The 12,999-nt window shown below is 36.1% G+C and overlaps 1 protein-coding gene, 1 long non-coding RNA gene and 1 pseudogene across 2 annotated transcripts; all 3 read right to left on the bottom strand.

Moving 5' to 3' along the window:
- Positions 1 to 230: 230 nt before the first annotated feature.
- On the bottom strand, positions 231 to 6,480 carry LOC142542423 (protein kinase PVPK-1-like). The gene is made up of 4 exons (XM_075649081.1): positions 6,352 to 6,480; positions 3,397 to 3,577; positions 1,786 to 2,912; positions 231 to 1,246 (listed from the first exon to the last, which is right to left on the bottom strand). Exons 3-4 carry the CDS (start codon positions 2,667 to 2,669, stop codon positions 385 to 387), a joined length of 1,746 nt encoding a protein of 581 aa, XP_075505196.1. The 5' UTR covers positions 2,670 to 2,912; positions 3,397 to 3,577; positions 6,352 to 6,480; the 3' UTR covers positions 231 to 384.
- Positions 5,392 to 8,676, bottom strand: LOC142504280 (ABC transporter B family member 26, chloroplastic-like; annotated as a pseudogene).
- Positions 8,677 to 9,803: 1,127 nt separating this feature from the next.
- On the bottom strand, positions 9,804 to 12,002 carry LOC142542504 (uncharacterized). Its single transcript, XR_012819534.1, has 3 exons — positions 11,313 to 12,002; positions 10,915 to 11,049; positions 9,804 to 9,940 (listed from the first exon to the last, which is right to left on the bottom strand). It is a non-coding gene; the product is annotated as an uncharacterized LOC142542504 (long non-coding RNA).
- Between the last annotated feature and the right edge of the window lie 997 nt (positions 12,003 to 12,999).

Genomic DNA, 12,999 nt, shown 5'->3' with positions numbered 1-12,999 from the left:
CAATATTTAAAATATATAGTTTTATAATACATGAGCTTTGAGCGTATTTTTTTATTATAATTTATTTCTATAACACTAAGATATAGAGGTAAAATCAATTTTCAATTTTTTGTTAAATGATTTTATTTGCAATTATTTTTGTATGCTCTCTACTTAGCACTCAGTGAAATATATATATATATATATATATATAGACACACGCGTGTGTGAACAAAAAGAAAGACTGAAAAAAAAATGCATTACATCAATTTACACCATATATAGGCAGGCATTTACTCATTCAAGGAAACACATTTTTGCCTCCCTTCTAACGAAACAACTTCCCTTCGTATATAATTCATCCAATGCAATGGAACAGCCTCGAGTTTTTTAAAAAAAAAACGATCAGAAGAAATCAATCTCATAATAATTACCTAAAGGTTTCACATCTACACCTTGGACTTTCTCTGCTGTGGGTGGTGCAGGTGTTCCTGCATCTGGCACCAAGAACGGCGGTGGCACATCTGGCGGAGTGGCACATCGTACAAGAGCCCAATTCACACTCTGAAAAAATGGGTGTTGTTTAATTTCGGTTGCCCCACGTCTATACGCAAGGCGATGCTGTGGCTCTTTCACAAGCAAGCCTCTGATCAAATCTCTTGCAGCAAAGCTAACGGTAGGCGTTTCGGGAAACCTTAAGGACTGTCCAACAACATTAAACAAAGTAGCTCTGTTTCCAGCACCCTTAAAAGGAGTTCTCCCGAACAAGAGCTCATAAAGAAAGATCCCAAATGTCCACCAATCCACTGCACTGCCGTGGCCATCGCCTTTTATTATTTCGGGTGCCAAGTATTCGTGTGTGCCTACAAAGGACATGGACCGAGCATTTGTGGGTTCGGCTATAAGTTCAGGAAGAGGGGTGACATGGTAATGTATTTCTTTTTTTGGTTTGGATTTCTTTTCTTTTTTTGGATTTTTAAGGAAACGTGGTCCAAAACACGTTGGTTGGATACAAGCTGGCTGGATCACGCACGATGGTTCGATGCAAGAAGGCTGGACACAGTAGCCTGCATTCTTGGATTCTGTGATGGGATCCGAGGATTTGACTAAGGTTGGGCTCACGGCACATCTCAAGGAGAGGTCGAAATCTGACAACATTATGTGTCCATCTTCCCTTACCAAAACGTTTTCTGGTTTAAGATCTCTGTAAATGATCCCAAGCATGTGCAAATACTCTAGTGCAAGAAGAACTTCTGCCACATAAAACCTGTAGGTTGGCAAAACAATTAACACGACTAATATATCTAGCTAAAAACTTTTTCGGTCTATTTGGATTATTATTTCCAACATTCATAAGAAAATATTCCAATATAATCTGAAGCGGTGATAAAATGAAATAGGAGCTCTTTGCCTCCAAGTTATAAGCAACTACTATTGATTCAAGGAACGATGATAACTAGAAGTAATTGTGAAATCATCAATTCCCATGCGATGTAAAAGATAAAAGAGATTAAATAGAAATGTTTTGCAACAGAGGACTTGACGTCTCAGGAGATTGTTACTTGTTTTTCATTTTGTTTAGTAGACTGTTGAGATTGTTTTTGCAAGTAATCAAACAACGTTTCAAAGCATTAAATTGTCATTGTTGAATAGTTGAGATTTAGGAAGTGAAGAGGATAAGAGAAAACTCAATCAACATTCATACAGCAAATCTAAAGGATAACAAGCATTTTTAAATTACTAGGCCCCTAAAGATTCCATAATCAAAATACCAAACAGCCAAACCAATATTTAATAAAATTTTACCGGGCGGCATGCTCAGGGAAAAATTTCCCAGGTTGTTTTTGCCGAAGAGCATGCAAATCTCCTCCAGCACAAAACTCCATCACCAAAAAAGAAAATTTTTCTGTCTCAAAATGAGTGTATAAAGTGGGAAGGAAGGGATGATCCAGAGATTGCAGAATCTCTCTTTCTGTCTGAGCTCTGAGAAGTTTCTTCCGACTTGCCAGAGCATCTTTATCCATCACTTTCATGGCAAAACAAGTTCTTGTTCCAATCAACTCTGCCAGATGAACACTTCCTATATCACCACATCCCAATCTCTTGAAAATCCTGAAATTTTTCAACTCCAGCGCCCCATTGTTCCATGACCTGACGGCTTGAATTGCTTCCCACCTGGTATCATTGGCTTTGTGAGGCTTGTATATAGCACTGCTCAAACTACTAGAGCTGCTCTCATCACTAACATCACTGCAAGTACTGCCTCGGTACATGCTAATTTTCCTACTCTCAACCAAATCACACAAGTTGCCAACTTCACCACTTTGAGCAGACTTCTTGATACTACTCGCACATTCACTGACTTCTGTGTTTGTAAAGCTTTGTATAGCTCCTGTGTACTGTGTGGCAGAGTAAAAACTGTTTTGAGGGCTTGAGCAATATCCGATTCCAGGTTTAGGTGGTAAGTTTACATTCAAAAGGTCGATAGCTCCCTCAGATGGCGATGAAGGAAAAACCAAAGGTTCTTGACAATCACTGGTAATAACATTCTCAGAATCATCCAATGGCCGCTGCTTTTGGATAGTAGCTTCTGTCATTTCATCTTCTTCTTCACCAGTGCCAAGAAATTGTTTTTTTCCTTCATTGAGTATTCTGCTTTCTCCATCTTTCTTAACCATGGAATGGGCCATTTTGCTAGAGCTTTTTGAACTGATAATGGAGCCAGATGCAGAATTTGTAGTCTTCAACTTATGATCTGTAGGTATTGCGCTAGATCCAGACAAACTCCCTTCCCATCTATATTGCTTTGTAGACGACTGATTACGTGCACAGAAGAGTTATATTCAAACACAACCCATTAAACTGGAACTCATCGGTAGGAACCAACTCCCTCAACGAGTGATCCGACATTGTTGCATGGCATAATAGCCAAACTGAAACATTTCGTTATCAAATGAAACTAAATTATTCACCCAGCAAGTAAAATTGCTTTTCCTTAAGAAAATATTGATGTACGGATCACATTATAAGCACAACAAAAAAGGATACAGTTAAAATGGCACGATTAGAATTCAGTTTATCTTAACCCAAACCACCACCAACTATTCAGGTATTGTCATTCCAATATCGGCGATGGGATGCATATAAACAACGACAAGTGACTTTCTTTTCAAGGAGAAACTTTACGTTTCTCCAGATTCACTAGAAAAAAGAAAAATGATCTTTATAGCAACCCATTTACCAAAAGGAAAAAGAAAAAAAATGAGAATTACCCAAACAAAAATAAAAATCCAGCTAAGTTATTTATAATTCTTGTGTCCCATTACATATAACACACCCTTTTCCACTCACATTACCACAGAAAACCAAACATCAAATCTCAGGATAACAAAATATAAAATGAAATAGTATACTTGCCTCCTAGAAAATGCAGTTGACTGGACAATCTTTCATCAAGAAACAACACTTGATAAAACTCCAAGAAAGCAAATGAACAGGAGACGGCTACTTTTTCTCCATTCTTCTTGCAGTCCTTTCGAGATCCAATCAACACTCGACACAGAAGTCCCGCAAAAAGTAACAGTTCGAGAAATATATCCTTGAAGATATTCTTCGCTTAAAGATTCAACTTTTACGGAGAAATAAACAAAAGAAACACTGAAATTTGCAACCCAGTCCACGAGCAAAGCAATGAAAAGTGAGAAAAAGCTTAAAAGGAGAAAACCCCAATGATGGTATCTTCAATTTCTCACATCTTTTACCCGTAAAACGGTTCGTTAATTCATTTCTCTCTGCACATTGTTTTCACGTAGTATGTGCGTTGGTGTGTGTGTAAAAAATGCAACTGTACTGTAGCGGAGGCAACCTGGGCTGGACTTTTTGCTTTTTCAAAAAAATAATAAAAAATAATCATAACAATAGTCGTAGCATGGGCAATTCATAAATAAATTTATTTCATAAAGAAACGGAATATTTAGTAGATTACTCATTTTATTTCTTTGGACTGCCATTAAATCTTTTTTATTATAAATTTTCAGTTTTCCTGAAATTTTAAGTTCATATGATGCTGTTATTTTATAAACGGTGACAATGCACAATTTCAAATACATTTACAAATATATATTTTAGTGACCTACAACAAATATTCTAAAAAAAATACGAAATATGATGAAACATCGAGCTTTGCAAACGTAAACGAGTTGATTCCAAGCCAAACACCAATTAATCTATGCTTAAAAATACACCTAATATAACACAACAGTTCATTATTACAATATCTAAATGAAATGAACGTACGTACGCTTCATACATAATGGATGATCGAATCAGAATGGTCTATAGTTCATCTGGTCTATGAAATTAACGTGCGCTTAAAGAGAAAAATGGTAACCATTTATTTACAAGCTAAAAAAAAATATTTATTCACAAAACTAGATAAATCTTGAATTCGGAAACTGGTATTCCACTATTAAATCCTGCGAGATTTATGACTCATAACTCCTAAGCAATAGACAAAAGTTATGGCACTTAACTCTTGAATTAAGAAAATTGAGCATGATCTTTACGTACAACGTATTTTTATTTTTCTGATTATTGGAATTTTAATTTTGGATTATAAATAAATTATTATGTTATAATATGCGAGATTAACCGGAAATCGGATAATTAAAATATCTTATATGATTGAATTGTCAACAGCCTAAAAATAATCACATGGATTGAGCATAAAATAAGCCTCTATCAATCCACGAGATGGTGTCACATGAAGGCACGTGAACAAAGGGTGAGGCACGTGCGGTAAAAACTTAATTACTTTTCAATTCGTAGGTCAACACCTACGAGGCAGGCGGCATCTTTATTATGATTGGGTAATAATATTTTTTTTAAAAGGAAAGAAGGTGTAGTTTTGAAATTATTGGTTACGTTGTTGAATAAACCAATATCATATTCACTCGGTGGGTATGCACAACGTTGCATTCATACATACATATAACCATGAATTGGTCAGATGCTCGTTACAATACGTAGTCATTTTCATGAGTTTTTATGAATCATGCTGTGATTTATAAACTCGCTCCTCCTTTTCGTGGATAAGAATTTAATTTAGCTAGTGTTCGTAAATGGCTAAATATCTGATTTGAGATTCAAATGTGGCTGAAATGATGTATTGAATTGACCATGCCATGCTTCAAACTACAAATATTGTAATTTAAAAAAGATTGATTATAATAAAAAGGACAAAAGAAATCCTCCACGTGGAATGATGAAGAGAACATTTTGTTTTTTTTGGGACCTATCCTGTCATCAATCAACTAAACATGCTTAATAATAATTATCCTACACTGACAGACCCCAGCTCTTGTCAATTTCTTGGAGAAGCTGTTAAATATTTGGTACTGTTGAAATTACATATTGGTTCTAAAGATACCCCTTTTCCGTTTCAAAACGATGCGTGGAAAGAAGAATGAAAAGATGTGATAACAAAGTCCAGCAACTTCTAGAATCTAGAGGGACAAGGCACGTGGCAACAACCAAAACATCTGAATATGCATGCAACGTGTTCTTTGACAAACAATCTTGAATTAATTTATAGATACAAACACAGACACAAGATTGAGCACTAAATCAATTGCAAATCTGACGAAACTCGACAAGGAATGGATAAGGAAAAACGAGAAGAAAACGGAAAAGAGGTGGAGGCAGAGAAGAAGGGTGGCAACAAAGAAGTGAGAGATGAGATTGATGAGCACAGGCGCAGCAGCAAGAATGGTGGACATGGTAATGATGCCAAGAACGATGTCAAAGTTAAAGGGCTCCCACATCAACAAGTTCCACAGCCCGCCGATTTCGACACTACCCTGCTCGAGTCACTATAAGAAAAAGGTTCGCTCCCTTTCGCCAACAGTAATTTAAAACACAAAATAAGTGGAAATTCTTCTCTTTTCCATTATGTACACAGCACCAGTCTCACCCTGTATATTTTAAGTGGTTGTGAAATATTTTATTGCAAATTAATGAAAGGATGGAGACATAGTGAGACGGCAAAGTTGTAATACATACTTGATTCCAGGGACTTAGCCAGAAAAAGTTTTGATCCTGGACTAAAAATTTGTGAGCTAAAATGTGGGCTAAAATTTGTGATATACTCAATGTTATTTTATTTTTTAAATTTGTGGGCTAAAATGTGGGCTAAAATGGGCTAAAATTAAAAAAAAAAAAAAAAACTACAACCATATTTTTAAATAAGTCCCAAAAATCAAGCTTGGGCTGGTTGGGGTGGGCTCCGTCCCTGCTTGATTCCTATTTCCCGGCGACTGGGGATTATATGTGCAGGAATTTAAAGATTGATAGTAGAGAAAATAGAAAACCTACCTTGATTTGCAGAACTTGAATGGAGCAGCGATCGTATTCAGTAGGCAAGGCCATTCTCTTGATGATGGAGCAAAGGTATGGAATATGTATGTGATTTGAATAATCTAGAATATTCTCCATTTCTATGCATGAGCGCCATGTGATTGCCAATCTGCGTGAATGAATGGTTCAAATGATCAGCTCTAAAGATATAAATTGGAGGATTTTGAAGATTTTATTTAATTCAATTTGTGGAATCATATAGTTGAGGCTATGCATCTTAGTACAACAAAACAAAAAAGTATAATTTTTCCAATAAATTTTTTTACAAAAGAAAATATTATTTGAATTTTGTCCACCTAGTTCTTCTAACTACGTCAGTCTCCACAACTATTCACAACCTGCCTTAAAGAGGATATATTTTGCGAATGTCTTCATCAAGAAGCATGATTCCCTATCTAAGACAAGTAATAGAATAGAATATAAAGATTTATTTCCAAAGAAAGATAAATTCTCAAAATCATACCATTTCTAAATAAAGGAAGTTCAACTTGGCTCAGGCTTCTTATTCATTGGATACTTGACCAAATTAAGCATTTTTCCACAACAATTTGTCCATCGTCCATAACCAGGATTCTATCAGCTCCTTTGACAGAAGACAGCCTGTGGAAGCGGGCTCTGAATTGCTTACAAACGCAAAGGGGCGTAGTGAGGAACTAACCTTTGTGCTATTATAATGATTGTCAGTTTCTTCGAATCATTTTTCAAACAATGAAGAACCTCCTGTCCAGTGTACTTATGGAAGTACAAGAATGTCAAATGTACTATAGTTTTGAAGATGATATACCCTCCCTTTAAATCTTATACCTTCATATAACTTTCACTCTCAACATCGAGAGAACTGGTGGCTTCATCAAGTACCAGTATCTCAGGATCTCTGAGGATGTCCCTTGCTATTGAAATGCTGCTTTTGCCCTCCACTCAGCAAATTATCATCAATTATGGTATCATAACCATTAGAAAGAGAGATGAAATCGTGAGCGAATACTTTTATATCTTTTCTCTTCTAATGCTTCTAAAGCAGCCTTTTCTCTTCTAATACTTCTAAAGCAGCCATAGCTTATGTTCGACTCGACATTACCATGGAAAATGTGGGGCTCCTGATCGTTAAGAACTTTCAGCGAACAACTTTGTGCAGCAACGTTCAACCAAATTCAAGTTTTTGCGAGTCTAACCTGCCCAACAAATCCAATCTTTTCTCTCAGCCAACTGACGTCCATCTCTTTAAGAGGAATGCCGTTTATATAAATCGGGATATCAGGAAACACGGACAGATGTAAAAGTTTCGCGTTACAAGATCACTGGAGACGAAATCATAAATAGAGAGCATTCTGGAGATGAAAATTGTAAACCATTTCATACAATTTGTATAACTGTCCGTCACTTATACACATTAGCTAACTCGATGCATCCTGTCAGCTCTTGAAATTTTACTCCTGTCAGAGAATAAACAGCAAATTCATGGATTGAGTAGCAACAAATAATCAGTTAAATGGAATTCAATGTAGAACAACCAAACGGCTATAACTAAACGATCATTCTTGCTTTCTCAACCTTCCCAGAGGCCCGTGAACCTGTTCACTGAATGGAAAAAATGGAACCTAAAGTGTATATGCCTGCCATGTAAAAAGGTAAATGTCGAAAGAACATATTTAGCTCTCTCTCGTACTGTTATAGGGTTACCTTAAAATTTGAAGGATTGAAGATTTGACATTGTGAAACTGATTGTGCATCAGTAAAATTGCAAGGATTGAAGAGTTGAGCGTCATAGAACAATTCCAAGGAATCTTTTAATAATCAGCCTAATTTATGAAAGTATGCCGACTATAGAATTCCCAGACATTAAAAGGCATCGATCATGAGCACATCAGATAACAAAAAAAAGGCAAAAAAAAAGTCACCAACCTTTTGATAAGGACAGACTGCTAGGTGAACGAGGCATCGACTGTGAAACTTCTTCACGGGCACCGACAGACTGAAGCAACGACGACATGTTGTCTTCCTCCAGGCCGCGTAAATCAACCACTCACAATATAATACACACTTTGTCAGTTCCTCATCAGAGAGACGGCGGGATAAAATAGACGTTCATCCTAAAAGAACTGCAAAAACCTATAATATAATTTCAGAATATTTATGTACATATCAGATTTTCTAGTACAATGTACAAATTTTTGTTATCATTATCAAATAGAGACAAACCTGGGTCATTCTATACAACACGATGAAGCTCATGTTCTTCCAGAGTCCATGAGTAACACTTTCTCGCATACCCACGGACGCCATCCGGTCAAGCCATTGGGTGAACCTCAAAAGCTAAATGTTTTACGCAAATAAGTCTACAGATACCCAGCTTCAGCTTGCACACGTTGCTGCTTTAATATTCAGGAAAACCATACAAATGAAGCACGTGATTTGAATAACATTGTAAGACCTTTGACACTCTTCTCTTTCTGTTCCATACACCCAGATTGTTTTGATTGAAGACAGTGTTTCTTGGGCAACCTGATTTTTTTTTTGGGAGAAGAGATTTGACAAGTACGATGAGGAATAACAGATGTATTGAAATATCAGTTAATTTTCTGATGTACATCATTGGCAGAGGAGGTCAAATCTTGAGCAAGCTTTGCTGCTTTTTTCTGGTACCTGTCCAAAAAAGACAAACAAGACGAAAAAGAAATTTTCAGTTCTCCAAAAAACTGCAAGTGGGAAACAAACAAGGTGCTAGTTCAACATGATAGGAGCGAGAATTAGGATACTGGTGCAGTCCATTGTCGATAATCAAAGTCAAATAACAAGCTTTAACGTCAAAATATCCTAGACTACTACAAATACGGTTAGTTATTGACAAATTGCCAAATCAAGGCACTATAAAATGAAAAATTGTATTAAAAGCCACTAAGAAGATCCGGTTTTTACGAAAATACAACAAAAAATTTACCAAGACTATGTACTATCTAGGCAGTAAAGGGTCACATGAAATATCCTAAGATACTGTTAACAACAAAATCATATATAAACAATCTAGCAGAGAATCAGAGGAGTAAACTGTGAAATTGAGTATGCAAAGAAGTATCTCAAAACTTACAGGCCACACATAACAAAAATTGCAGATAAAGTAAAGCATATGATCAGTGATGACAGTGCTAGGGGCCACGACAAAATCACCGAGTTGACAAAAGCACCTGAACCCAGAAAAATATAAGTCAATAGAGAAGACCAAAATTAGGTAAGTGATCAATACTTTAGAATGAGCTAGATTAATGGTGACCTGAAGAATATTTCTCAGGATCAAATGTATATTATTTCAAATTGTATGAGATAATCGTTGACAATCTGCAATAATCCTGCTTAGTCAGATCCCCAACTGCTTCTGAGTCAAAAAAGGACATATCCTACATAAAATGTAACGCCATCCTGATGAATTACACAATATGTAGAAACTAATAAAGAGCACATGTCGAATCATGTTCCAAACCTAATTGTGCATAGTCTAAATAAAATACAACCCGAGAAGAGGACTAAATAAAGTTTCTCTCGGGAGCTTAACCTGCATGACTTCAGAAAAAAACCAATTAATACCACAGCTCTACATCTGATGAAGTGAACAAGCCACAACACATGCGTAAGCCAACTATCAAGGTTAAAAAAAAGACAATAGTCCTTTTGAGCATCTAAATGGTTGCTTAAACAAGATATACGGCATTGAGATAAAATTCCAAAACAGAAACGATTATCAGATAACATCTATTCCTGGATGTTTGTTATAGAGCCCCAATTCTGACATTTGATCAAGTATGTTTATTGTCACAAATTATATCTTACTTTGCAAAATAAAACAGCAACAATTTAACACCAAGACGGAAGACTCAAAGGAAATCCAATCTAATGCAATATAAAATACTTTTACAAAAGAAATGACCGAGTTCCTTCGAGGAAAAATGGTGCCCCAAGATCAAGAAAAATATCCTCACTGAACATAATTCTCTCCCCTTCCATAACAATGCTAGTACTACCTGAATCCTCAATAAAATTCTCAATACCCATTGCCCCCCACAATAACCAACTCTGCCCTTTAAATTCATTTTCCCTCCACTGCATGTGATCGCCTATTCTCTCTCCCTCTTCCAAGCCCTTCTAAAATATTTGAAGACTTTGGATTGTCTTGTATTTCATAGTCTTGGCCCAACCCACTAAAATCCCTTTGGCCCAAGTTCGCAACATTTACGACGACAATTAGAAATGACTTGCAGAATTGAAAATAGTAATATAATATGGCAATCTGCTTGCTTGAAGTTATTAGCACATGCCACGAGAAACGGGTACACTTAAATGTAGATGAGTTAGCAATATCCTTAAGGTTTCATTGGAGGTGGAACGATGTAATCAATGAATTGAAAGCTTCTCTTAGTGTTCACATGAGCATTTACTTTTTTATGAAGTATGATTTCGAAATGCATTGAATCATAGTGTCGTTCTTTTCAAGAGGGCATACAGTTGATAGACAAGTCTTTTGCTACATACCACCCAAAAATAAATGTGAGTTAAAGGTAGTTTCAAGTATTCCCATCCAAGAAAGATGGCATTCTATGATTTCAAAAGTATAGAACTCTTGAGCTGAAAGTCTCAGATGGTAGAACATTAAGGTTTCACCATTTACTGCAGAAAAAACAGAGTCCATGATTATTCCGGGCATTGAAATATCTGAAAGCTGCAGAAAAGATGATAGTTCAATACATAACATCAGGGACTTTTATAATACACCGTACGAAAATCCAAATCAGACAAGAATGATATTCAATAAGAGTAAACGATCCCATCAGCTATGTGAAATACTTTATAAGAAGAAGAGTGCGCAAAACAAATACTAAAGAACAGCACTGAATGAGTTAAATAAGTTAAAGAGGACAGAAATGATTTACAAGTTCATGCCCGATCAAAGATGTACAGTCGCGTCAAATGATCGCAAAAACAGAGTAAAGAACTCTATAGAACTGATCACACGAACCGCTGCAAGCCAAATGATGTGTACAGAACCCCTTTCTCATCATTTATCAAGGCCCACATTTGATTCAGAGCACTCAAGACAGTCACCGGCTTCGCCGCAATCGATGAGCTACCAATTTCTCGCTCGCTATCAGCCAGTCTCCACCAACTTCCACAGGGAAAATCTCTCCGAATAAACTACACCCATCTCTTCAAAACGTGAATAGTTGCATCCCTATCGCCGCAGCAATAATCCACCTTGCTTAAATGCATTTGAAACTGAATTCTCTTAGGAATTTTCACTGAATTAAATTAGTAAATCGATAACTGCGACTTAGCGTTGGGATATGTACAGAATCAGAGGATTGGAATTTGGTTGAGGGGACAATAGCTTGAAAACGATTTGTTTCTGTGATATTTGAACGGGCCTTGAAAATGGAGCGTGGACGGAAGATTGGCCATTGCAGAAGCAACAAACGCCTCATAGATAGTCGAGGAACCAGCGGTAAAGATTCCGCCGCTGTCCACCGGCGACCAAAGCTCCAATTTCAGCTCAGGTCAAGTTCATGTCAATCCCCACTCTTTGTGAGAATGAAAAGATCGGTGCATGATGTAATCTGTCTCGCTTATCCAGCCCAATTATAATGGGAACAAAAGGTCAATTGAAAAGCCCATTGTAGCCCAATATATAATTTTTTCAATGATATATTATAAATTTCCTCGAAATTTTTATATATAAAAATGAATTTTTTTAAAAAAAAAAAAACAGATTTCTTTGCAGTTAATGAAGAAAAAATTAAATTTCAACTACGAAAATTTAATATTAACTTGTCGATAACTAATTGGCTGAACTACAAGGGCAATACAATATTTTTTTTGAACACTTTTGTCCAACACAGATGATGATACCAAGTTGGTGTTGTGCAGCCCCGATAGGTAGCTTGGATGGTAGTAAGTTCAACTTTTTTTTGTTTTTGTCATCTCAATTTTGAGTTTGTTACACAAAATTTGTCAAATGTGGTTTATCTAGTCAGCATGATTTGCATGCTAATGTGTTGACCCTTTGGTTTCACCTAGAGCATACCAAAGATAACAGCTGCGGGTTCTCAATGTTAAAAAAATGTCGGTATTGCGTGAACATTGCAAGTTTTGAGTTTCAACTTAAATCATGCTTTAAAAAACTTAAAACATAAGGTATTTAAAAAAAATAAATGAAATTTTCATTAACAAAAAAATCTATCATATTTACCATATGTTTGTAAAAACAATGGAAAATAAGTTACGTGATCCATAAAGTAAAAACAAGTGCGCCGCATAATTAGTTTCACGCGTGCAATGCAATGATATTGGAACAAATATATCTAATATCCAAAACTATAGATGCATCCAAAGAACAAGAAATATGTTTATCCACAACAGAAAGAACACCGTCTTCACAATCAAGGGCGAAGGCACATGGCTGTTTATCCGGGCTTTAGCCCAGGTGGTCCAATTTTTTTTAAAAAAATGTATATGTAAATTTTGTATAATTTTGGAATAATATGATATTAGCCCGGATAGATCAATTTAAAATATTAAAAAAATTAGAGTTTAAAATTTCAAGTGCGGACGAAGTCATATTTC

This window comes from Primulina tabacum, chromosome 1, assembly GCF_025594145.1.
Source record: "Primulina tabacum isolate GXHZ01 chromosome 1, ASM2559414v2, whole genome shotgun sequence".
NCBI lineage: Eukaryota > Viridiplantae > Streptophyta > Magnoliopsida > Lamiales > Gesneriaceae > Primulina > Primulina tabacum.
This window is presented reverse-complemented; position numbering and strand designations above follow the sequence as displayed.